Source organism: Ictidomys tridecemlineatus, chromosome 16 (assembly GCF_052094955.1).
Source record: "Ictidomys tridecemlineatus isolate mIctTri1 chromosome 16, mIctTri1.hap1, whole genome shotgun sequence".
In the NCBI taxonomy this organism is placed as follows: domain Eukaryota; kingdom Metazoa; phylum Chordata; class Mammalia; order Rodentia; family Sciuridae; genus Ictidomys; species Ictidomys tridecemlineatus.
In genome coordinates this window covers 39,946,170-39,972,242 of record NC_135492.1, presented here as the reverse complement: position 1 = coordinate 39,972,242, position 26,073 = coordinate 39,946,170, and the positions used below count along the sequence as shown (strand labels likewise).

At 40.3% G+C, this 26,073-nt stretch overlaps 1 protein-coding gene across 2 annotated transcripts in view; it reads left to right on the top strand.

The window, feature by feature from the left end:
* The window catches only part of Atg7 (autophagy related 7), a 239,697-nt gene that overhangs the window by 72,798 nt on the left and 140,826 nt on the right, over positions 1 to 26,073 (top strand). Inside the window, exons 13-17 of one of the 2 annotated variants that reach the window (XM_005333795.5) lie at positions 1,251 to 1,445; positions 2,888 to 3,091; positions 5,180 to 5,295; positions 10,804 to 10,879; positions 25,938 to 26,018. In XM_005333795.5, coding sequence (XP_005333852.1) covers positions 1,251 to 1,445; positions 2,888 to 3,091; positions 5,180 to 5,295; positions 10,804 to 10,879; positions 25,938 to 26,018 — 672 coding nt within the window. Of the gene's footprint in view, positions 1 to 1,250; positions 1,446 to 2,887; positions 3,092 to 5,096; positions 5,296 to 10,803; positions 10,880 to 25,937; positions 26,019 to 26,073 lie in introns of those variants that run through there. The other variant, XM_021731992.2, reaches the window with a different exon arrangement.

The window sequence follows — 26,073 nt, the reverse complement described above, 5'->3', positions numbered from 1 at the left end:
TCATCTGGGGAGTTTTAGAAAATAATGATGTCTACATCTACTCTCAAAGATTCCAATTTTAACAGTCTGGAGAAAAGCCTGTGATTGGGGGTTTTTAGAACTCTCATAAATTATTCTGTGCAGCAAAGATGGAAAACCACTGTGTTGAAACTTGCTGAATTAAGTTTGTTGAACCTCTGGAGTATGGACCTAAGGAATGGGCTGCTTTGTCAGCTTACTAGCTGAAATTTCAGCCAGTAAAAGTTTATTTAGATTAGTGAAGTTTATATGGCTAAGGATCATTTATTCAGAAGGTCAGAATGGGTATTGTGTAATTATGTGCCAATCTTGGTGTCATTAAACCTACACAATAGCTTTTTGGATCACACTCCCACCATTTAACATGCTTTGTCAGTTGTAATATGCCATTAAGTTATTATTGTTATTAGCACTGTAGGTGTTGCTTTCATAATATTTTATTATAGTAATTGGTACAAGGTAAATGCGTGATATCTCATGTTTATAATGAGGTCTTGGTCTTTATGGCAGTCTCTTTTTTTTTAAATGGACTTGTTTGGGAATCTTTTTCTGAAGCTCTTGCTTCCTAGAATCCTTTCCTGCTTTGCTTGGAACTCCCCACCCCCTATCTTTTTGGAATCATTGCTGCCCCTCTCTTTAATTCCAGAGATTAGGCTTCAAGTTGAAGACAAGGAAAAAATATCTTCAATCTACAAAATACATTTTCCTTTGTAAAAAGACCTACTTGCTTTGCCCCTGAACTGTTTTTTTCAGGGTGAAGAGTTTTGGCAAATGAATAGAAAAGTTGATGTTTTCACACACTTCCTTGTGGCCAGAGGAATGTGGGGGATTAAGGGTACAGTTGGTGACTCTAGAACACTGTCTTTTCTATGAGAAGTTAATGTCCCTGGCTTCATCAGTGTTCACATGTGGTTCACTGTTAAAATCAGGCAAGAGGGCTGGGGCTGAGGCTCAGTGGTAGAGCACTTGCTTAGCATGTGTGAGGCCTTGGTTCAATCCCCCATATCAGGGGAAAGAAAAGGTTCAAGGAAGATTTGCAGCTTGTCTTGATTTTTAAGAGGTGAAAGAGGTGGAAGGCATAGGTAGGGTAAGGAAAAAGCAATATTACGGTACACAGAAATTTCTAGTTTTAAGTGACCACATATATGTGCTAGTAGCTGTGGGGAAGTATGGTCTTGAGAGCTCACCTGTACCTTTACCTCAGACATAAATACATTTGGGTGTTTCCCTAGAATGCCAGAGGGTTCAACATGAGCATCCCCATGCCGGGTCATCCAGTGAACTTCTCCAGCATCACCCTGGAGCAAGCCCGCAAGGATGTAGAGCAGCTGGAGCAGCTCATTGAAAGCCATGATGTCATCTTCCTGTTGATGGACACCAGGGAAAGCCGGTGGCTTCCTGCAGTCATTGCTGCAAGCAAGAGAAAGGTAGTGTGTTGAACCAGGGGTGCTTGTCCCTGTGACTTAATGTACCACCACCCTAACCTTTGCTCCCTTCCAGCAAAGAGGGGTGACATGTGTAACCCTAGAGCCCAGTGCCAAAGGGCTTTCACTACAGATGCTGTTTTTGCTCACTTCATTACCCAAGATAATAGTTAGTGTTTACAGTTTACCTTCCCTCAAGGTCCTTTGAGGTGCTCAACACCAGCAGGAATGATACACCTGGGTTCAAATTTGAGCTCCAAGAAGGCAGGAACTTTCACTAATATTTGGTCAGTGACAATTTTAAGGGCCATCAGTAGAGAATAGTGAACTAAATCACAATCCAATACCCATGGTGGAATAGCATGCAACCATTCACATTTATGTTTCAAAGAATTTTAATATGGAAAATATCATGCTGTGTTAAATAAGATACAATATTGTATATATTTTAGTATCAATTATGTTTAGATATAAACATATACATATAAACATTTCTATATGTCTATCCATCCATTCATCCATCTATCAAGAGAGAAAAGAAATAGGGGAAAGAGAAAGGGGAAAGTTGGGGAGGAAGTAAAAGGGAGAGGAGATAGCAAGAAGTAATGTTTCAAACTCTTACTTGTTTGAACTGTGTATGTTGAGTGATTTTTTTTTCTTTTAGTGTGATTTGTTCATACTAAAAGTATTTTTCATACTTTCTATATGATCAGAAATTTGAGAGAACACATCAAATTATAATTAAGAAAAGTTCTTATAGTATAAATGAAAAAAAGATGTCCTTAAAAATTTATGTGGTAAATGAATTATATGATAATGTGAATTATATCTCCATGAAACTGTTATAAAAAAATCTACATGGAGCCAAGTGTGGTGGCATACACCTGTAATCCCAGCAATTTGGGAGATAGAGGCAGGAGAATCACAAGTTTGAGGATAGCCTCAACAACTTAGTGAGACCCTCAGCAACTTAGCGGAACTCTCAAAATAAAAAAATAAAAGGATTCAGGATGTAGTTCAGTGGTAAAGCAACCCTATGTTCAATTCTCAGGACCAAAAAAAAAAAAAAAAAAGAAAGAAAAAGAAAAAAATCTATGTGATATAATGGTACAAAGAATGGGCCTAAGAACTTGGTTTTACATTTCTGCCTATAAGCTATGTGACCTTGGGCCAGTAATAGAAGTAAACTCTCTGACTTCCATTATCCTCATCTAAAATTGGACAGTGTTTGTAGGGAGTTTTAAATGAAATGAAATAATTAAAGATAATCACTCTTTAAGTGCCTTATGCTTAATAAACCCTCAGTATTGGGAAGCTTGTAACATCATTGGTTGTTAGAGTCCAGTTATACTCCTATGCAAAAAAAAATTATAAAATTTAACTAAATATGAAATTAGCCCTGGTTTAAAAAATGTTTCCATTCTCTTATTCCTTGATATCTACAGCTGGTCATCAATGCTGCCTTGGGATTTGACACATTTGTTGTCATGAGACATGGCCTGAAGAAACCAAAGCAGCAGGGAGCCGGGGACCTGTGTCCCAGTCACTCAGTAGCATCTGCTGACCTCCTGGGCTCATCACTTTTTGCCAACATCCCGGGTTACAAACTTGGCTGTTATTTTTGCAATGATGTGGTGGCCCCAGGAGATGTAAGTAAATTTCTTGGTGTTTCCAAAGATTTCCGATGACCATGTTGTGTAGTAGGGCAGAGAAACAAAGCTCTTTCATTGTTATTTATAGACTGTCTTTCCACAAAGAGAATTCTCCTATTTGGGGGGGGATGGCATTGTTCCAGGATGAGCCTCAATTGGAATCATCAACTGTCCAGCTTTTCCTCATTCACCAAGAAAAATGCAGCCACAGATAATTTGGAGGGGGAGGAGCTCAATGAGGAAAGTATAGCCCAGCCTGGTTCCTGACAGCATGCAGTACTTTCTCCTGTACTTATCTTAGTAAAATAAACAGTAAACATAGCGAGTCTAAAGATCCAGATGCCAATCCAGACCTTGACACAGTCTCACAGGTGATTCCAAATAAGCCTCCTAGACTCCCTGTGCCTCTGCAGAATGGGAGTGGGGCACAGACTTGTCTTTTTTTTTTTTTTAAGCTGTAGATGGACACAATACCTTTATTTTATTTATTTGTTTTTTTATATATGGTCCTGAGAATCAAACCCTGTGCCTCACACATGCTAGGTGAGTGCTCTATCACTGAGCCAAAACCCCAGACCAACTTGTCATCTTTTTTTTGCTCAAATTAAAGATTGCTTTTTTAAAAATATTTTTTAGTTGTCAGTGGTTCTTTATTTTATTTATTTAAATGTGGTGCTAAGAATTGAACCCAGTGCCTCACACATGCTAGGCAAGCACTCTACCATTGAGCCACCATCCTAGCCCCGATTTGTCATTTTTAACAAGTGACAGCGCAGGATTCCAAGTAGATGTTAAATTTCATGTACACAGTCAATAATATTTTAGTATAATTATGCCCAGTGCAATATTTGAGGCCTACTAATACTAAAAAAATGTTTGTTTGTATAAAATTCAAATTGAACTGCACATCTTGTATTTTATCTGGCAAGCTAGCAGAAGAAAGAAAAATGCTGGCTGTGTCAGCTCACAGCAGAAAGTGGGTCAAGTGTGGAAGTGCTCTGAACTGCCAGACCACACTGTGCAAATGTGAGATTCTCTAGCTTGATTGACACCACTGGAGTTGGTCTGCAGGAGTGGTCTTTCATAGAACAGCTCATAATTTCCAGTGAAGCAAAGCAGAGATGCTTTCTGTATCTACCCACCCTCTATACACACACATTTTCTCCTTCTTTTAAAACTTGTTCTTTAATGATGCATATCTTTTTTTTTTTTTTTTGTGTGTGTGTGTGTGTGTGTGTGTGTGTGTATGTGTGTGTGACTGGCTTTTATGACCACCTAGTATAAAGAAAAGATGAGCTTTCTCTTATGTGAGGAAGATGGTTCAATGATCCCCATCATGGTATGAGAATATGTGGCTGGTCCTGTCATTTAGTTATTGCCAACAAGAGGAATGCATGGTCCCTTCCACTAAAGTCATGTCCATTCAGAAAGTAAGATTTTCAGAGTCAAAATTTTCTTGACCACCCCTGAATTAGCCCAGAGTTTTTAGATTAGAATTCTTTGGTTGAATCAATGAAGGCTTATGTTTGGAGCTAGGCTATAGCAAAAATGCTTGTAGGTAAGCTGTGGGACCACATTAAGGGTGAGGAGGTGTGTACATTTCAAGGGGCATGTAGGAACTGAGACTTGTAAGTTAGCAAACTCCTGTTTCCATCTCTGGGTCACTCAGAAGCATTAGCTTGCTTAGAATGGTAGGACACTTGCCTATCCAAATTACTCTTCCTTTCTATGTCTCCACAATGTAACTACCAAGCCCAAGAGATTTGAATTGAGTCAGTGGAAGGAGAGTGCATGGTGCAAATCCACAGTATGAGACAGCAGAGCCCTCATTTTGCTTGCCATCACCAATCTTTAATTGTTGAGGCTGCTAATCCTTTTCAGAATTATTACCTCATTGAATTAACTGAATTGTGTATTTTGTGTAACTTGATCCTCCCAGAAATGGTGTTATTTGAAGCTGGGTGTTCTCTGCCAACAATGAGCATCTGGTTGTATTTTAAAGCTTTATCGTGGAGGAGCGCCTTGCTCAAACAGAGTTGAGTGGACTAGAACTTCCAGCACGTGTCAATGATTGTTTCTCTGCAGTCAACCAGAGACCGGACCTTGGACCAACAGTGCACAGTGAGTCGTCCAGGACTGGCCATGATTGCAGGAGCCCTGGCAGTTGAATTGATGGTGTCTGTTTTGCAGCATCCAGAAGGGTGAGTTTGCTATTTAGAAGTAGTGTTTAAACAAAGCAAGCATTTGTTTGCATTTGGTCTTGCTTGACCTATTCTTAATCTGACTTTTCTGAGAATTTTATTATTTTTTCTGTCCTCAAAAACACAAGACTAATAAACAAACAAATAAACAAATAAAAAAAAAAAACCAGCCTGGTCCAATTCTTTGGACAGGGAGAACTTGCCATGTGATCTTTGAGGCTATATCCCTTGAGTTATTTGGCAACTATTAATAAAGAAGAATACAAGTTTTGGTAGGGCTCTTGGACACTAGTGTGCTAGTAAGTTTTTATTTTTTCCATCCTTGAACCTTTGTAAAGTGGTACATGAATCACCAATGTCAGAAATTGTATTCAACTGTATGTAACAAAGATTCATGTTCAGTAACTTTGCCAAATGAGCTTTATCTTTCTTATGCAATAAGAAGTTCAGAGGTGAGCAGTCCAGGGTTAGTACAAAGATTCCATTATGCCATCAGGGACTGGAGTTACTTCTTATCATTCACTCAGCCACTCTTAGCTTTCTTTCTCATGCATGGCAGTTTGTGGTTATGGGATGGATATTGTGCGATCAGTATTACATCTGTGTGCCCATTTAGAAGAAGGAAATGACCAAAGGATGAATGTTGTGGTCATCTGAGTGTGCCCCCTTTTAAAGAGCTTTCCTGAAAGATTAACCTATTAATTCTAACTCCTAGTTGCAGGGAATACTGATGAATGTAGTTTTGTTTTCTTTTGTTTTGTTGGCTGGGCATATTGCCCCTCTGTATAAAATTATTGTGAGAAGGTAGAAGAATGGAGGTTGAACAGACAACCTGTGTATCTTCACATTTATTTTTTTGAAATGTTACATATTTTAAGTTCCCAACTATATTGTTATATATTTGGTGTTTATATATTTGGTTATATATTTGGTGTTTAGTTTTAGAGAATTTTTTTATTCCCATTTTCGTTGCTTTTCATTTCTTTATCTTCAAACTCCCAGAGTAGGGCATTTTTTCATCTGCCTAAAGAACAATTTCCTTTAGAGTTTCTTTGTTTTTTTTTTTGTTTTTTTTTTGAGAAATACCAGTGACAGACATGGTGGAGCATGGCTGTAATCCAAGTGTCTCAGAAGGCTGAGTCAGGAGGATCCCAAGTTCAAGGCCAGACTTATCAACTTAGCAAGGCAATTTAGCAAGGCAACTTACCAAGGCAACTTAGTGAGACCTCTCTCAAAAACTAAGAAGAGATGGGGATGTGGTTCAGTGGTATAGCATATCCTGGATTTAATTCCCAGTACCAAAAAGAAAAGAAAAAAGAAATACTAGTGACAAATATATTTCAGGTTTTGTTTGTCTGAAACTGTCTTCATGTTTGAAAGAGGGTTTCTTGTGTTCTATAGAATTCTACATTGGCACTCATTTTCTTTCAGCACTTTGAGAGTATAATTGGATTGTATTTGGTTGCCTTTATCTCTGTTGAGAAGTTAAAGATTTTTCCCATTGCTGCTGTTTTGAGCAATTTGCTTTGCTCCTTTTGCCTCCCCTGAGTTGCTTCAAGATGATCTTATTGCTTTTGCCTTTCAGAAGTGTGATCATCATACACCATCTTCTATATTTTTTCTGACTGAGCTTTCTAGTGCCTCGTGAATCGGTGGCTTAATGCCTTTCATCTATTGTGGAAAATTCTCAGTCATTATATTAGAAAAATTACTTCTCCCATTCTCTTTTGCCTTGTTTCTCTTGAGACTCCAGTTACATACCAGTTGGAATCATGTGTCTTTCATGGTCTCTTCTGTATTTTCAATCATTTGTCTTTTTTGCTTCAGTCTAGCTCTTTGCCTTTGGTTGTCTTCCAGTTATGATTCTCTCATCTTTATGTCTGCTATGTATAAAACCAATATCATTATCAGATGTTTCAGGGCCAGAATTGCCATTTGACTTTATTGGGGTTTTTTATACCTTTATTTATTTATTTACTTATTTATATGTGGTGCTGAGGATGGAATCCAGGGCCTCACACATGCTAGGTAAGCACTCTACCACTGAGCCACAATTGCAGCCTACCATTTGATCTTATTTTATATATTTCCTAGTCTTTGCTGAAGATCTGATGTTTGTTCTTTTTGATTCCTTGAGAACATTTAATCCTGTTTTAAGCCTTTAGCAGATATCTCCATTGTTTGTATCTCCTAAGGTTCTGTTCCTGCTGTCTATTGTTTTTCCTACCTACCTGGTCATGTGTTGTCTTCTTATATACCCATTTCTAAAAACAACAATGATAAAAGTTGTTATTATGGAAAATTCAAACATATATACTAAACCTTCTGTTTACTCCACCTGGTTTAACATCTACCAACACATGTTCAGCCATCATTTATCTATACTGCTATCTGTGCTTTTTTTCTTCTTCCTACTGACTTTTTTAAAAAGCAAATCCAAGATATAGCATTTTATAAAGTGAATCTTTTTAGTATGCTACTACTACTGTTTTTAGTTGTAAAAACAAAGAATTCCTTGATGTATTCACATACCCAATTAATATTGAGACTTCTCAAGCTGGATGCAGTGGTACCTGCTTATAGTCCCAGCTACTTGAGAAGCTGAAGCAGGAGGATCCCTTGAACTCAAGAGTTTGGGAACAGCCTGGGTCACTGAGTAAGACCTTTTCTTAAAAAGAGAAAAGAAATTTCTCTAATTCCTTGAATATTTGGAGGATGTTGCAGGGGATTATATCTAGGGCCTGGTGCTTGCTAAGCATATGTTCTACCCCTGAGTTATACCTCTAGCCCCTGTTTGGTTATTTTTGATTGAGCGATGGACATGACATATAAAAATTGTAGAGATGTGATTTACATTTTCTTCTGGAAAACTGCTGGTAAGTTCACTAGCCATCTTTAGAATACCTTAATCCATTTAGGAATGGTCTTTTTCTGGTTCTCCTTTTCTCTGAGATAGGCCCTAGTGATCCCAACTTTATGCCTGAGATATTTTCCATGATTTTTCCTTATTAGCAGAACTCAGAGTCTGGTTTTCCCCTCCAGCCTCATGAGCCTATTAGGGTCACATTCAACTTGTAATCCTATGGTCATTGCTTTTGGAGGTTGAGAGTTACTTTATGGGAATCCCTCTCAAAGAAGCCTGTTTTACTTTTATGGTCTTCTCTCTTCTCACAAATCTTTGTACTAATTCTTACCTACCTTGGTATCTTTCTGATTCTTTCAAACAAAGATTTTTATATTTTGTCTACTGTCTTGATCTGTTTTTTGTTACTATAACAAAATACCAAGGACCAAGTTATTTTGGCTCCTAGTCCTGGAAGTCAAGAGTATGGTGTGGGCATCCATTTGACTTTTGATGAGCGTCTTGTGCTGCATCACAGCATGGCAGAAAAGAGGGAAGAAAGTGGCACATACAGAAGAGCATGTGTTTGAGAGAGAAAGCAAGGCAGTGACCTTGCTTTATAACCTGTTTTTGTGGTATCTAATCTAGTCCTGTAAAACCAAACTCCCTCTTGCCAGACCTAACCCATTTTTGAGAGAGCCTACCCCAGCTTCTAGTGAGGGTGGAGCCCTTTAATCATCTCTTAAAGGCTTCACCACCTGGATACCATGACAGTGGCAATCGCTTCAACCTAACTTTTGACAGGGACAAGCCACATCCAAACCACAGCATCTGCTTTCCTTTTATTCTCAGTGAGAGGGTTGGCCATGACCTCTTAGTTCACTAGTGTCACATCAGTTTAAAAATACTTTTAAATTTATTATGACTCATAGTGTTCCAGGCTTATATGAGAGAAGAAAGAAGTGAGTGAGCTTGTGGCTTTTGTTTAACTTGGCCTTGGGCCTTTTAGTATCTATACGTTGAACACATTGTATGTGTGTTATATTCCACGTAAAAAAATTCATACAGTTGTGACCTGGACACCTTATCTTCTCCAAGCACGGAAAAGGTCTTGCTTATAAACCACAGAATTCTTTTTGCCTTAAACACAATGAGACAAAAATTAATTTTAAAAATAGAGTCAGTCATTTAAAAAAAAACAGAATTAATGAAGAGGAGAGAAAAGGAAAGGAAGCAAAAAGAAATATAGAAATTTAAGATCTCTCAGTACCTGCTTGTGATTGTATTGTCAGGGTCAGAGACAAGCCAGACTGATGTCAAGCGGGTATCCACACCTGACTCCATTACAGATGAATTATGATTGATTTATTTTTCAAATAATGATTTGGTGCTCGTTTTCTGCTAGGCACTGTTCTAAGCACTTGACAAATATGAACCCATTTAATCCTCGTAGTAAACCTATTAGGAAAGAACAATGATTATTTGTCCTATTTTTAATGGGGAAACTGAGGCACAGGGAGGATAACCAAGTGGCTAAAATTTGGATATCTAATAGGTGGCTCAGCCAGGATTTTGTTCAGCCAGTGTGGCTCCAGAGTGTTTTGATCACCGTGCAGTGCTGTCCTCTCTTCTCAGACTGCCTCCCGCTGCCTCCTGTTTAGTGGGTGCTTATCTGGCACTCTGTAGCCTCTGGATGTTTGTCCTTAAACCAGGTGGTAACGAAATACAAGAAGGAAAGAAGCAAAAATCTTTTTTTAAGGTTTATCTTTCAGAAATTTAAGATTTAGTTCTCAGAAAGTCAACACAAATTTGAAAGAATTTTCTATTCATTTTGTGACTTAGAGGTTGTCTGCACAGTTGAAAAGATGGCCTCTGTACAGTTTTGTTGCCGTATGTAACTAGTATAGAAGTCCTGGAGTTAAATGGAAGTAGGCAGCTTTTTAGTCCTCTCGTGTTTGTCATCTGCCTTAGCTATCCCTGCTGTTTATGTTTATTGCTGCGTTATGGGAGGAAGTATTTGGGATAACATCTTCCAGAGCTAAGCCAGACACAGTGGTGCTCCTGTGGTCCCAGCTACTCTGGAGGCTGAGACAGAAGGATTTTTTGGGACCAGGAGTTTAAGGCCAGACTGGGCAACAAAGTGAGAGACCATCTCTTTAAGAAAAGAAAGAACAAATAAAAAGAAGAAAGAAAAAAGTGAAATTAAAGTTAGAAAGTTTTCCACTTTAAAATTTCAATACAAAAATGTTCTGTGGTGTTTTATAAGGACTATCTCAGAGTAAGGAATTTATGCTTATAAGCTTATCACAAACAAAGCGTTGTGCTTGGCAGTTTATCTAAAATGCTCCTAATTTATTCATCACAGTCTCCTTATTCCTACCTTGTAGACAATGGACCTGAAGCACACAGAAGCTAAATAACTTGCATGGTGGTCACATGCTCTGGTCTTTCCAACTTCAAACCAAGCGTACTTTTTTTTTTTTTTTTAATTACTCTCTTTCCTTCTCTCCCTAGGGAAAAGAGGTTTTTGCTAGCTTGTGCTGCTCAGCAAGCACTTTGGTTACTTTCATGAACCTTACATGGACATCCCTCCCTCCTGCATCATCTCTAAGTGTCCACCATAAATTCTGGTTAACTGAACAGTTCTAATTGTTTCCTGTCCCCAGGGGCTACGCCATTGCCAGCAGCAGTGATGATCGCATGAATGAGCCTCCAACCTCTCTTGGGCTTGTACCTCACCAGGTTAGTGATCCGAAAATGAAATCAGGATTCTGGACCTGATCCCTTTGGTGCAAGGGGAACACATGGGAGTCCTTTTACCATTCCACCATCCCAGCCCGCTTATCCCACAGCTGGGCTGTCAGTGGGGGAATTTTATGACACCCTCCCCCAAATATACTCCTGCAGTATTCCAGTGAAAAGAAATCAGGAAAAAGCAGCATCAGCATTACTCAGACATTTCGATGCATTTGGCAAGCTGACTAGAGTCCTCATCACAGAGTAGGAAAAGAAGCAACAGGCTTTGGAATCACCCAGTGGTTTAAATCCCAGTACTGCAGTTATGAAGGTGGCCTTCCTTGACCAACTCATGAAACTTCTTGAAGTCTTAATTCTCATTTTCTCTTTTTTTTTTAATATATTTTTTTAGTTACCGATGGAAATAATACTTTATTTTATTTATTTATTTTTATGTGGTGCTGAGGATCGAACTCAGTGCCTTATATGTGCTAGGCAAGTGTTCTACCACTGAGCTTCTACCCAAGCCCCAAGTTCTCCTATTTTAAAATATACCTGCCTCATCTGGTAGCTGAAAAGACCAAGGACAGTAGATTGACAGGGCTCATCAAAAAAGTGTATTGAGGGTTCTCAGCAAATGATGCCTGCTATTTGGGCATTATTAGTATTGACTACTTACCCAAATAGACAGCCTTTATGGGCAAGCCTGTTTGTTATTAGTATTGACTACTTACCCCAATAGACAGCCTTTATGGGCAAGCCTTGGAAAACCACTGGAAGTATGTAGTGTCACCAAAAAAAGGATGTCTTTTCAGAAATATAAGCCAAAACATCATAAGGAAGGCCTATTCCCTTAGGAAGGAAAAAGAATGAAGCTGTAGGATGAATACTTAGCATTGATGTTGCTGTTTCATTTGTTTCCATGACCCTTTTCTTGGAGGAATGAAGAGGCTTTCTGGTCTTCTCCTTTGGAAAATCATTCCCCTGGCGTTCATGTTGTGGTTCAGTAGTAACTTGCAGTCTGCCTCCTTTCAGTGCACTGGTGACAGTGCCCACCAATTTGATGTGCAAGGAGAGACTCACTTGGTTCATGTGTGCTTCTCTCTTCCCCTCAAATACCCACCTCCTGTCAAGGCCAGCTCTATTATTTTCCAACTGTGGATTAGAATCAGAAGAAGAGAAATGACCTGTCTATGGTCACTGATAGAGTTAGTGAATGAGCTGCAATCTAAATTCAAACCTGGCTGGGCATGGTAATGTACTCCTGTAATACTAGTGACTCAGGAGGCTGAGGCAGGAGGATCGCGAGTTCAAAGCCAACTTCAGCAAAAGTGAGGCCCTAAACAGCTCAATGAGACCCTGTCTCTAAATAAAATACAAAATAGGGGGCTGGGGATATGGCTCAAGTGGTAGTGCGCTCACCTGGCATGCATGCGGCCCAGGTTCGATCCTCAGCATTACATACAAACAAAGATGTTGTGTCTACCGAAAACTAAAAAAAAAAAATGAATAAATACATATTAAAAAATTCTGTCTCTCTCCTCTCTCTCTTTAAAAAAAAATACAAAATAGCGCTGCAAATGTGGTTCAGTGGTTGAGTGCCCCTGAGTTTATCTGCAGTACCCCAATAAGTAAATAAATAAACCCAAACCTGGCAGTCTGACCAGTGTTCTTTGAAGATTTTGTGGGTAGAAAGAGCCCTGGTCCAAGCCAAGTATGGTGGCACACACCTATCATCCCAGCAACTTAGGAGGCTGAGGCAAGAGGATTGCAAGTTTAAGGCCAGGCTCAGCAACTCTAGGGAGATAGATCCTGTCTTAAAATAAAAAGACTGGGGATGCAGCCCAGTGGTAAAGCACCCCTGGGTTCAATCCCCAGTACCTCCCCCCACCAAAAAAGCAAGCCCACACATTGTGGGACTTAGCTTGCAGTCTCTACTCCAGTGTTCTTGCACAATGCCACCCACAGTAGGCCTGTCGTTAGGTCTCTTAACATCCCTGAGCCTTCATTTTCCTATCAATTAATCATATGCTTCACCTTGTGTCCAGGGGTGCATCTGACATGGCCTATAAACCATAAGACACTGGGAAAATGTGACGTTTCCCCCTGACTCACACAAGGTGGCCTTTGTTTGACATGAGCCTTCTATAGAGAAACCTTTCCAGCAAGACCCAATAGACACTGTAACAGCCATCTATCACAAGGCCACTGACCTGCAGGGCTGACCTCTGCTATTTATGTTCTCAAATCTCATTCAGATCTTTCCCATGTTTCCCCCACCCCCTCTTCTGACCTCGAGCTGTGCCCTCATCTCTTTTACAGATTTTTGTGCTGAGAAGGGCCTTAATTAAATTTTCAGTCATGCCCCTGCACTGGTTTCCTTCTTTAAGCCCTTTATGTTAAATTACTGCAGTTGTAGTTTTCTCAGTGCTGAGGCCAGAGGGCAAAACAGTCTCTCTAGAGAAGAGGCCCCGTGTCAAAATGCATGTGCCCATGTTTTTCAGGCACTATGGCAACTAATCCCTCTTGGTGTTATTTATCCCCATTGAGCCTGGCATTCGTTTGTCATTCACCAACCCTTCTAGTCCTCTCTCCTCCTTTTCAGATGTCTGAAGGATTATTTTGGTTGTTGGCCATCTCTTCATTTGGCCTTTTCAAAGACTAAAGAATAATGTGGCCATATATGGGAAAAGCTGTGTGTGTATGTGTGTGTGTGTGTGTGTGTGTGTGTGTGTGAGAGAGAGAGAGAGAGAGAGAGAGAGAGAGATTACTTGCTTACATTATTTCAAGTTCCAAACCTTTATTTTTAGCTACCTTCTGAAAAAGAAAGTGGAGAAAGAACTTGAAGAAATTAATCTCGGGGTTGCAAGGTCCCCATTTATAGAGTTTAAACAATCCCCCCTCCTTTTTCTTAAGCAGAACGAGTCCATTTATGCAACTGTGTTTTGATTAGGGGAACATCGTTTCTACAAAAACAGTGGGTTGTGTTGCAATGTCCTCTTGCACACTCGACTTTTCCCTCCTCCTCCTCCTCCTCCTCCTCCTCCTCCTCCTCCTCCTCCTCCTCCTCCTCCTCCTCCTCCTCTTCCTTACTCTTCCAGACAAATGATTTCCTGTTGGAGGGGAATTGGGTAAACTCCTTTGTGTACTTTGCATGTAAAGAATGGCCAGTGAGATTCTCAGGGCTCATTTTTCTCAGTGCCCCAAAGGAGAATATTTATTAATTGGCCCCTGCAGAATGAGATGTAGTAGAAAAGCCAGAGTTGTTGGACTGAGAATCATAAGGCCCTCCACCAGCAACTCATTGTGTAACTTGGAGAAAGTTCCATAACTTTTCCTGTGTTCCCCTGGTCTCTGCTCTCTGTGTCGGACCTCGGAGGCCTGAAGATTACTCAGTGTTCCCTCTGTAGAGCCACAGGCAGAATTTGGCACATCCAGAGATTGGCCAAGTACAGAAAAGGCTTGATTAGGTCCTGAAATTCAATGAAATTCTGCCTGAAGAAACCTCTTATTGAATTAGAAAACCGTGAAAACCATTTAAGGTGAAAAAATAGGCTTATGGGTCTCTTGGTTTTTTGGGTTTTAGTGTGTTTTGTTTTTCAAGGCTCTGTCCCACTGTATAAGCAGAAAGCAAAAAGTATAAACTACTTTCTATCTTTAAAGAGAGTGATTTAAAAAAAATCATTTTATTGATATGTGACTGTATATAGATAATCACAAATGACTATGTGTACTGCTTGATAAATTATCACAAAGTAAACCCACTCCTGTGCCCAACATACAGATTGAAAGCAAATATTATCAAGCATGCTCACAGCTCTCCTCCTGCTTCTCTTGGTTATCGTCACTACTTCCAACAGAGATGGACATCTTGACTCTCATATGACTCTGATCTTTCAGATGATTTTGATCTTTCCATAAATGAATTTGTATAGGATGTGCTCCTTGGTCTGCCTTTGTTTGTAGAAACCTTTTTCATTATCATTCTTATCATAGTAGTATTGTTCTTTCTGCTTTCCATCAACTGGAATCTTTTATTGGGGAGCGAGGGGCAGAGGACAGGAAAGTGGAGAAAAGGAAGAGAGGGGAGGAGAGGGAGAAAGGGTAGGGGAAGGGAGAAAGGAAGAGAAGGCAGACAGGCAGGCAGGTAAGCTCATTGTCTTCCTGGCTCTTGGGGTGATGGCTGAGTTCTTCAAGATCAGATCCTTCCTCTGGTTCTTTTTTATTTTTATTTTTTAATTTTTTTAGTTGTAGATGGACACAATATCTTTATTTTGTTTGTTTATTTGTATGTGGTGCTGAGGATAAAACCCAGTGTCTCACATGTGCGAGGTAAGCTCCCTACTGCTAAAACACAACCCCAGCCTTCCTCTGGTTCTTTTTGGGAGGCACACAGTTTAGGAGCTGTAAAACCTACAGGCCACTCCTGATATCTCCGGTAAGTTGGTTTGCAGGGTATTGTGCCATCCTGCGGGCAACACAAGTTCACAGCCTACAGGCCTGCTGATGCTTTGACTGGCTATCATTAGAGCATTTTAAAAACAAAGTGACACCATAGTAGTCATCCAGACATCAAAGTCCTGCTTTTAAGGCACTTGTAGACCACACAGTTCACAGTTTTTGTCTTTGAGTGGAGTGTACTCCTAGTTCTAAAGTACTGATTTTTAAAAAACCACTCTGAGGATATATGCCCTTCCTTTGGGGTTGTATTCACCAGCTCTGAGTTCTCTTGAGCTCTTGAATGATTCTTTCTGTTAGCTTCAGAAAAGTAGAATGAAGCCAAAACTGGGGCAGAACCCTGGGAGGGCTCTGGCCTGGGAAATCTTGGACTACAGTTCATTTGGCCTGTCTGCTGTGCCCTGTAAATCCTTGATTTTAGTTTTAATCAGGTCTGTTATACTGTGCTCAGAAATGCTTGTCTCAGTGAGCCTAGGGATATGAATAGACTGACTGTGGGGGAGGATATTCATAGAGAAGCAGGAAGATCATATTTCCTGAGATGTAGCTCAGGAAAAGGAGTCCCTTCCCGCCTGGGTATATACCCCTCAGCTTGATGGCCATGGCAGTGACAGGAGAAATGGGTAGTCTACATGTTTCACTGTGTTGGCTGTTAAGGTTTGTGACCTGGTCATCCTGTCAGTCTAGCCAATCATGCCAACAGATGGCACCCAGACATCCAGGGCCATGCACCATTAGGGTCAGAGGAGTTATGTAGGCGACATAAGATCACCCAGTATTTGATTGCATTCACTCTTGGAGTCATCTAAGGTGGAAGATGTTCCCCAAGCCATTTGGATGTGGTGGGATCTTGTTTCATCTGGGAGGCTCCTGAATGTAAGGCAGCATCTGGGCAGAAGATCTTGATGGAGTCTGGATTTCAATTTCCTGAGGCCCTAGAAGAGAAGGGATTTACCTTTCCCTGGAGGATAAATCACAGATAATATCACCCAATTCAAAAGTATCTCAGGTTGCATCTCTTGTCCCAGGAGTTGGGCCTCACTTTATCCATGGAAGGATATCACTTTGCTTTATGGATGTTGCTTTATGGACAATACTGTACTGTTTGGGAGGTCCCATGGGGTGGTAGCCTAAAGGCTTTGTGATCTTACAGATCTCATTAGAATCTACTTTGCTTCTTAATTTCATATTTATTCTTCCATTTATGACCTCATTTCTCAAAAGACTTGAGGCAGCTCTTGCTGCTTGTCACCGTGTGACCTTGGGTAGATTATTTATCCTCTCTGAACCTCACTTTTCTTCCTTTTCTTTCTCTTTACTTTCTTTTCTCTGTTTTCAGTACTGGTGACTGAACCCAGGGTGCTCTACCACTGAGCAACATTCCAGCCCTTTTTATTTTGAGTTACATGGACTGCCTTGAACTTGTGACCCCTCTGCCTCAGCCTCCCGAGTAGCTGGGATTATAGGCATACACAATGGCACCCAGCTTGAACCTCATGCTTATATCTGTAAAATGGAGATAATAACATAATAAGCTCCTAGAATGCATGTATGTATTCAATTATATTTTCTAGGCACTACCATAGTTCTGGGCACATAAGAGACATTTGGAAATGTTGGTTTTTATCATTTTTCTTTCAGTTTTTATTGAAATGGAAGCATTTGTCTCCTAAACAGGAAATTAGGAAGAACCCATGAAACTCTGGAAGCAATGAATGAACTGAGAATAGCTGAAGGATTAGCCCCATTTGCACCAGTTTTCTAAGGATGACCCTGGCTCATTCCCAGCTTGGATCTGCCCCTCCATGGCTCTGGTTCAAGGGGAGATGGAAACTGTTATCTGAAACAAAGGCCTCTGGTGTGGTGTGTGTGCTGAGGCTTTTGCAATTGCTAAACTCTCTATTTTGGCTTTGAATTTGATTAAGACTCTTTTTAACATCCAAGATTGATCTGAAGTTTGGAGCTTGTTTTTATTTATGCAAACTCCAAGCTGTTGGCAGGCCTGCTGATGTGAAGTGAAAGCAGTAGGGTCCAGTTGTTGCTGAGATGGTAATTTCTCAGAATGGTCAGGCATTTTGGGGTGTTGAATCTCAGCTTCTCATGGAGGCAAGGCAAGGTAGGTTTGGTGCTGAAGCCAATTTTACTGGTTAAGTAAAAACCTTGACTAGTGGGTGGCCCAGAAATGAAGGGCCCATTTTTATTTCTCTTTTTTTTTTTTTTTTGGTACTAGGGACTGAACTCTGGGGTGGGCACCCAACCACTGAGCCACATCCCCAGCCCTATTTTGTATTTTATTTAGAGACAGAGTCTCACTGAGTTGCTTAGTGCCTCACTTTTGCTGAAGTTGGCTTTGAACTCGCCATCCTCCTTTGAACTCGCCTCAACCTTCCAACCTGCTGGGATTAAAGACATGCACCAAGCCTGGCCTGATATTTTTATTTTATATCCAACTAGGGCAAAGTTGACCTAAGAGAATGTATTCACCTGATAGTGGATAGGTCCTCTAGGTGTTCAATTTTTGTTTTAGTTCTTTAAGTTCCTCTGGCCTTCTGTCTGTCTCTCCTTTCCATTTTACCTCTTCTTTGCATTTCAGCTTTTCTCCCCCAGGCTTTAGAGCCAGAAAGAACAGAATTCAGATTCCTGATTTTACCACTTGGTAGTTGTGAAACCTGGGGCAAGCCATGTCCCTTCCTGGGTTCTGACTTCCTTATCTGGATTGAAGGTCACAGGTTGGTAGCAAGCCAAAATGAGATGCAATGTGTGAAGATAGCCAGGAGCACTAGACAGCAGCTTGATGCTCAGCACCTGTGAGTGCTTTGCCCTCCCCCGGCCATCAAGTTCTGCCCTAATCCAGGACAGGCCTTCCTGCATGGCTTCTAAAGTGAGGGGGGCACAGTTAAGTACAAGGGAAAGAGGAGAGGAGGAAGAGGAGACAGAGGAGAGAAGGGCAGAGGTGAGGGGTGCTCAGTGAGGCTGAGGAACTGAAAGGCCAATGCACCCATGATTTGGAGAGTTGGGGGAAACTAGGGGAGAAAGCAGGGGGTGCACAAGGTATTTAAAAGTTTGGACCTTCAGCTCAGAGGAAGGTTTGGCATGATGTGATAAGATCTGGCTGCTGCATGGAGAATAGACTGCAGGAGACATAAGTGATTCTGGAATCATTTAAGTTTAAATTAGAAGACAGCCTGATCCAGGGGTTCCCTTACCTGGAGCCAATTCAAAGTACACATTTCCCAGTCACCCCAGAACCACTGAATGAAAAACTTCAGGAATTCTAGTCATTGGAGAACCGCTGCTAGGGCCTGAGAAAAAGGCTTCTTGGTGGCATCCACAGGACAATGTGCCTAAATCCTGAAGGTAGCACAGACCATATCCTCCTCTTGGAACTAACTTTTGGATTTTGTGCTCCTGCCTATGCTAGTTGTATTTCCAGCATCCCATCCCCACCCCAGCCCACACAGGTATTACTACTTGGGCTCCTTGCTACCTAGAAGTACACAGGTGTGCCTCATGAAGTCCTGCCTGATCAACACCTCACGGGCATTTAACTGAGTGCAGCTGGGCAGCCTGCCCAGGACCCCTTTAAAACCCTTGTGCTGGGCCTTTTTGCCTTCTGTGTGCCCCCATCCCAGCCCAGGTATTACTACCTGGGCGCCTTGCTACATAGAGGTGCACAGGTGTGCCTCATGAAGTCCTGCCTGATCAACGCCTCACGGGCGTTCAACTGAGTATAGCTGGGCAGCTTGCCCAGGACCCCTTTAAAAGCCTTGTGCTGGGCCGTTTTGTCTCCTGTGTTCAGCCTTTTCTCCCACTCATGCTGAGCATCTTGTCTTACGAGCCCTGGAAGTCAAGCTCAGGTATGACGAGGTGCCTCTAGTTCATAACAGGGATTCAACTCTGGCTGCTTTGCTCCTTTAGAGCCTTGGGCGATGAGTGGGCTGAGAGCCAAGTGAGCACTGGTAATTGTTTCTTCTAGGCCCTGTCGTTTCCAGCTGGATTTTTGGAAGGGGTGGTTTGATTCATTTTTTTTGTTGTTGTTTTTATTATTCAGGTAGTAGCAAAGATGCACAGATTATAGAACTACTTTAGATTGAAAACATTGTTTTTTTCCGAGCTGGGGGTGTATAGGTTGGTGATAAAGTACTTGCTCAGCATATAAAAGGGTCTGGGTTCAAGCCCCAACACCCAAATAAAAGTTTTTCTTCTTAGAATGCTACTTGAGATACTAATGTTGGTGATTATTTGCAAGAAGAGGTATGAGGGAGGGTAGGAGGGACTTTTCATTTTGTACCTTTGTGTACTATTCTGAAAACAAAAATCAAGATCATAAACTGTTCTTTAACGTTTCCTTTTTCAAAACATAACATATACAGTGTGTGTACATTATGGTTAAATGTTGATTGGGTGTGTACATTCATACATTGCCACCACAAAAGATGTGGGGGACGTTTTTGTCACCCCAAAATTTCCTTTGTACCTCTTCTCATTTCATATTCCCACCTTCAGTCCCAGGCAACTACTGATCCTATTTCTATATGGGCTGTTTTCATTTCTTCTTTACATTATTTTATTACATAAAAGCATAATCTAAATTTTAGAAAGTAAGTTGTGCAGGGAGACAGACAAGGTTTGACCCCTCACTAGGGCTGTGGGAGTGAAACTGATAGTCCTCCCTCACCATAGGGAAAGGGGAGAATGGAAGGGGGTGCTGTTTAAGAGGAAGTTGAATGTTTAACTTTTTAAACACTGCAAAATGGAAGTAAATGCACCATGGGAGTGTGGGGTTTTTTTCCTCTTGTTTTTCTGTCATGTGCTTATTGTTTTCATAGAAGAGTTAATTAAAAAAAACAAAACCTTTTTTCCTTTAAGGAGAGATTGACAGCAAATATGGAATATGAGTTGAGTAAGCTTTGTACAGTCCTCAGAATCAGAGAATTTACTTTGAGCAGTATCAGGCTTTGGTTCCTATGTGGATGGAGAGGTAACTTAGAAATCACGATATAAAAGCTGTTTGGTGTAAATTTAGTACAAGCTAAACAAGGTGGAACAGTGATGCTATTTTTAGAAAACCGGAAGGAATTTGAGGCTTGATGAAGGCCTGCATTCATTTTTCTAATAGCTTATGTCAGCGGTAGCAAAGCCCAAGAAAGTATAAGGAAGGTAACAAGATAGGAATCACTTGGGACTCTTAGACATAGGTTCTTAGACCTTCTCTCAGACCTTTTGAGTCAAATTTCAGGGATTTTCCTGATGAGACAAGTTTGAAAAAACACCAAATAATCATATTCTTTCACATACTTGGTATGCTGCTAAGTACAAAGGTCATTGTGAATTTTTCCCCATCCAAACTAAGAACCAACCTTTGTGTCCACACATAAGCACATATGCACACACACTGGGGCTTGAACTTGCTAAGCCACTGAGCTACACACCCCAGCATGGGAGAATTCTTTTAATTTTTTTGATTGTGCCCAGCCCCTCCAAATAGGTGTGAGTATATTCATTAGGACTTTTGCATAGGGAACCTGGATTTTACATTGCTTTGGGAACCTGTGTACATCTTAAGTGAGATACTAAAATTTTAAGTAGCAACCTCTGCTCTTTAAATTTGTATACATTTCTTCTAAGACTGAGGGAATGCACAGCACATTGTGGAGACACCACATTTATAATACTAGGGATATAAAAGCATAAATGACTGGGAAGGGTTTCAAATGGCCTGGAAAATGTTACTCATGGTAAGTTAGAATTTTTCTTGTGGTTTATTTGGGATGTGTTTTCTCTGTATAATTCAGATATGAGTAATTTTGCAGGCTTCCAGTTGTTATGCTCATTCATTCATTTCATAATTTATTGAGTAAATCTCATGAGCAAATCCCTGTGTTGCGTGAGTAAATACAAATAGTTTAACTGGTCTTGTCTTCTAAAAACGAGAAGTTTTTTAAAAAGTACTTAATTATGGCACGCTTCGTGATTCTAAAATTCACAGGGAAATGCTAAGGACCCAGAATAGTCTAAATAATCTTGAAAAGGGTGAATAAAAGTTGAAGAACTCAGATTTTCCAGTTTTAGTATAGAGCTACTGTTATCAAGACACTGTAGTACTTGCATATAGATAAATGTGTGTAGATCAGTGAAATAGAATTGACAGTCCAGAAATGAGCACTTAAATTTGTGTCCAACTAATGATGGTTCAGTGAAGAAAGGAGAGTCTTCAACAAATAGTCCTGGGACAACTAAATCATGCAAAAGAATGAATTTAAATCCTTATCTCCTAGCCAAATACAAAAATTAGCTCAAAATAGACCACAGACCTCAATATAAGGGCTAAAATGTAAAACTCCTAAGAGACAGTATCATAAATCTTCATCACCTGGGGTTAGACAATTTTTTTAAATATCTGACATGAAAAGACTAAGAACAGAATTAAAAAATAAATAGGACTTCACCAAAATAAAGTTTGTTCTTCAAGAACTCCAAAAGACAAACTATAGAAAGGGAGAAAATATTTGTAAATTGTGTGTCTAAAAAGTTTGATTCCAGAATATATAAAGAACTTCCAGTTTAACAACAAAAAAGGCAGCCCAGTTTAATATTTGGTAAAGGATTTGAATAGACATTTCTCCAAAGAAGGTCTATAAATGGTCAAGAAACTCATGGAAAGATGCTTGACAGTCATAAGAGAAATGCCGATCAGAACCACAGCGAATGAGCTGCCAATCTCACACTCACTGAGATGGTTTTGATGATGAACAAGTGTTGACAAGGAGCTGGAGAAATTGGAGCCCTCATACCTGTCTACTGGAAACATAATATGGTGTGGTCACTCCAGAGATGGTTTGGCAGTGCTTCTTTGAGATGTCAATCATAGAATTACCACGTTACCTTGTAACTGCACTCTAAGGGATAATATGCCCAAGAGAAATAGCAGTCTACTGATGAGTAGATAAATGTGGCATGTCCAAAAATTAGTTATTATTTAGCAATAAAAAGAAATACTGATGTGGATAAAAACCTTACATTAAGCAAAAGAAGGCAGTTGTATATGGCTCCACTTATACGGCAAATACAGAAGAGGCAAATCAATAGAAATAGAAGGTAGATTAGTGTTTCCCAGGGTTTGGAAAAGGAAGAACGGAGACTAATTTCTTTCCGGTCCTGGATTTCTTTTTGGAGTGATGAAAAATGTCTAGAAATTAGATAGTGGTGCTGGTTGTACAACCAAAATTATAAACACTGAGTTTATACTTTAAAAGCTGAATGGGGGCTGGGACTGTAGCTCAGCGGCAAAATGCTTGCCTAGCATGTATGAGGCACTGGGTTCTATTCTCAGCACCACATAAAAATAAATAAAAGCATTCTGTCCATTTACAACCACAAAATTTTTTTTTAAAAAATGGTTTGCATGTGAATTATATTTCAATATACCTTTTATTAATTTTTCAAAAAGTCTAATTCATTTGATATTGGGGGTATAAAGACCAAAAGATGGATTTCAGAGGGTGGAGATGTTATTTCTAGGTTGAATGGCAGGTGGATGGAGGATTGATTAAAGAGGTGTCTGGGCTGAGTGACTTTTCATGAAGGTGAGGACTTAGATACATGTGTCTTAGCAAAAGGAAGAATTCTGAGTCATTGAATTCAGCCTGGGGCAAGACCAGGAGATGACAGAAGTTTTGGGGAGGGAAGTTGTAGTTCAGGTTAACAGTTGGATCAGACTGTGAAAACACTCTGTCCAAGATACAATTGGGAAGACAAGTTGGGTCCAGATCCCTGGGGTGGGGGATGCTGAAATGCCATTGTGGGGAATGCCCTGCTTTATTTGGTTTGCTCTAAGTGGCAGGCCTCAGAGCTTTGTGTTAGGAAAATGAATTGATGACATAACTTGACATTAAGTAGAAGGGAGAGGCCCACCCTGGGAGGTACCTGTTCGGAGTCAGTTGCAGTGGGTATGAGAAGGGTTTCGACTATCTAAAACTGGAAGAGCTTTGATTATGTTCTGGGGCTTCGGGTATCAACTTAGTGAACTTGTAAATCCTCACCAGCATTATTCTACTTCATTTCCTGGGAAAATGAATCACTGTTTCCTGTCAAAGAGCTGTCTGGGTGCTGAACAATGGTGTGTTCAACAATGGTGTGGCCTTGCTCAGCCAGTTCAGCCTCTTTTTTTCCTTCTGTTCCTCACCACCTGTGTTTTTGTTGTTCTTTCCTTTGCCTCTCCTCCTTTCAGCTCCTAATCAGATCTACCCTCTCCCTTGCTTTTGCTTTATTCCCCATCTCTAATCATAAGACATTTTAGCAGAGAAAGTTAACCAATATTCTTTCTGCAACATAAGGAAAGCTTAATAAAATCTAGATGGGGAGTACTAGCATTACTATAAAATGTGGAGGTTTGGGCTGTTGGTCAGTGGTAGAGTGCTTGCCTAGCATGCACAAAGCCTTGGGTTCTATCCCCAGCACTAGAGGAGTGGGGGGGGGGGTGTGGAAAAAGGAGACATGATGTGTAGGCCATTTTAAGTAATGTTTTAGTAGAAAATATGCTAAATATGATAGTTTTAAAAAAGAATTTAGTATAAAAGTTACTTGGTCAAACAGGTAACTTCCAGAGCTCCTAAAGATCTCAGCATTACCATCTGTCACTTGCCATTAAAACCCCCTCTGCCATTTTGATGTCCCCTGTTTTCATATCCTGAGTAGCACACTCATGACCCCAGTGGTGCCTTAGGTACTGGATTATGAAACAGCTGCCACTTTGCTGAGATGTGGGGAATAAAAGATAGTCACATTTTCAAAGGTTGTCAGTGAGGCTATCTTTACCTCCGTTGCCTAACTTCTCATTTCCACCCACTCTTTCATTCTTTTTTAAAAAATATCTTTATTTTGTTCATTTAGTGTGGTGTTTTTTTTTTTTTTTAATGTGATGCTGGGAATCAAATCCAATGCCTCTCATGTGCTAGGCAAGAACTTTACCCCTGAGTGACAACCCCAGCCCCACTCCTTCACTCATGAATTGGGATTATAGTGAGATCACATATAAGGACATTTGGAAATTTGATAAGGACATTTGAAAATTTGCTGTAGGCATTTCCTTCACAGATTTTCTAAATACAGGTTTACATATTCTCTTATGTCACTTGTTGCAGTATGGGCTCAAAGATGAAGTTATCCAAATGGGAATGAAGCCTGAAAAAAGGTTTTGTTTTTATTTGGGGGATGAGTATCAGTACAAGAAACAAAAATCATGAAGAGATCTAATATTACAGACAAAAGCTGTGGTCTGGGGCTGGGGCTGGGGCTCAGTGGTAGAGCATTTGCCTAGCATGTGTGAGGCACTGAGTTCGATCCTTAGCACCACATAAAAATAAATAAAGTTATTTTTAAAAAAAAAAAAAACTTTAAAAAAGAGAAATTGGCAGGTTTTTTTTTTTTTTTTTTTTTTTAAGCTAATCTGAGAGGAAGGCGGCCTCCAGAGGAAGCCGGCCTACAGCCCATCCAGAGGCCCCAGCCTGGGCCAGATGTTTATACTTTGATCTCACTTGAATAATGTGCTTCACCCTTCTGAGTCCAAGTTCAGCCAACTTAAAGTGGGATAGTCAGGAAGGTCATTTAAATGAACCTAGGACAAGATTTGTATTGTCTGGCTCATTACAAATATTGAGTCCTGTGGAGATATTAAAAGATTTGCTGCTCTTGTTTTCAGTAATAGTATGTTAGTAATGCACACAACATATTGAAATTTTCTCTTTGGCATGAGTACAGTTCTAGAGTTGTTATGTCCTAAGCATAAATGACCTCAGTCATAGTTGGTAGGACCTAGTTACACTCAAATGTACACACGTTGCATGTAGAAGTTCACACTCAAGGTGGCGCTGTTGCCCAGCAATTGCTGCAGTTTAAAAAAAATTTTTTTTTCTTAGTTAGACCCAATACCTTTATTTTATTTATTTATTATGTGGTGCTGAGGATCGAACCCAGGGCCTCACGTGTGCTAGATGAGTGCTCTACCACTGAGCCACAACCCCAGCCTCTAGTTATACATTTTGTTTCTCTGTTCCATAACAAGCGGAAAACCTGGATGCGAGTTTAGAACCATCTATGCTTTCTATAGTCAGCCCCCAGGCCATCTGTCCTTGTGTGGCCCCTCCAATATAGTATTGTGGATGTATGCCTTATTCTGTGGTCTCTATAACAAAAGAGTCCAATCAGAGTCACCGAGGCAACTTATTTTGTGATTCTGGGGATGAAACCCAGAGCCTGGTACATGTTGGGCATGTGCTCTACCACTGAGTTACACCCCCAGTCCCTTCCTGTTACATTTTTGAAGGTATTCATTAAAACAATACTTTAGGTATTACAGCTTGCTTTTCATATTTTGGAGTTAATTTGCTTTTAGGTCACAAATATGTGAAAAGCTTGTAGGCCCTGGTTCCTAATGTAATGAAGGTCTCAATGTATTTCTTCCCCAGACTCATTTACAATACAGGGGAATTTCTGTCAGGACCACCGTAATAACACTTCCTCCTCCTCGCCAGACACTAGCTGCACATTTTCATAGATGTGATCATTCCATGCTTCATATGAATTGTTCTGTTTTGTTTGTTTTTAGATCCGGGGATTTCTGTCACGGTTTGATAATGTCCTTCCTGTCAGCCTGGCGTTTGACAAATGTACAGCTTGTTCTTCCAAAGTAAGTCATTTTTGCATTCAAGGGACTTGTGTTTTAAAGTGAGACCATCAGCATT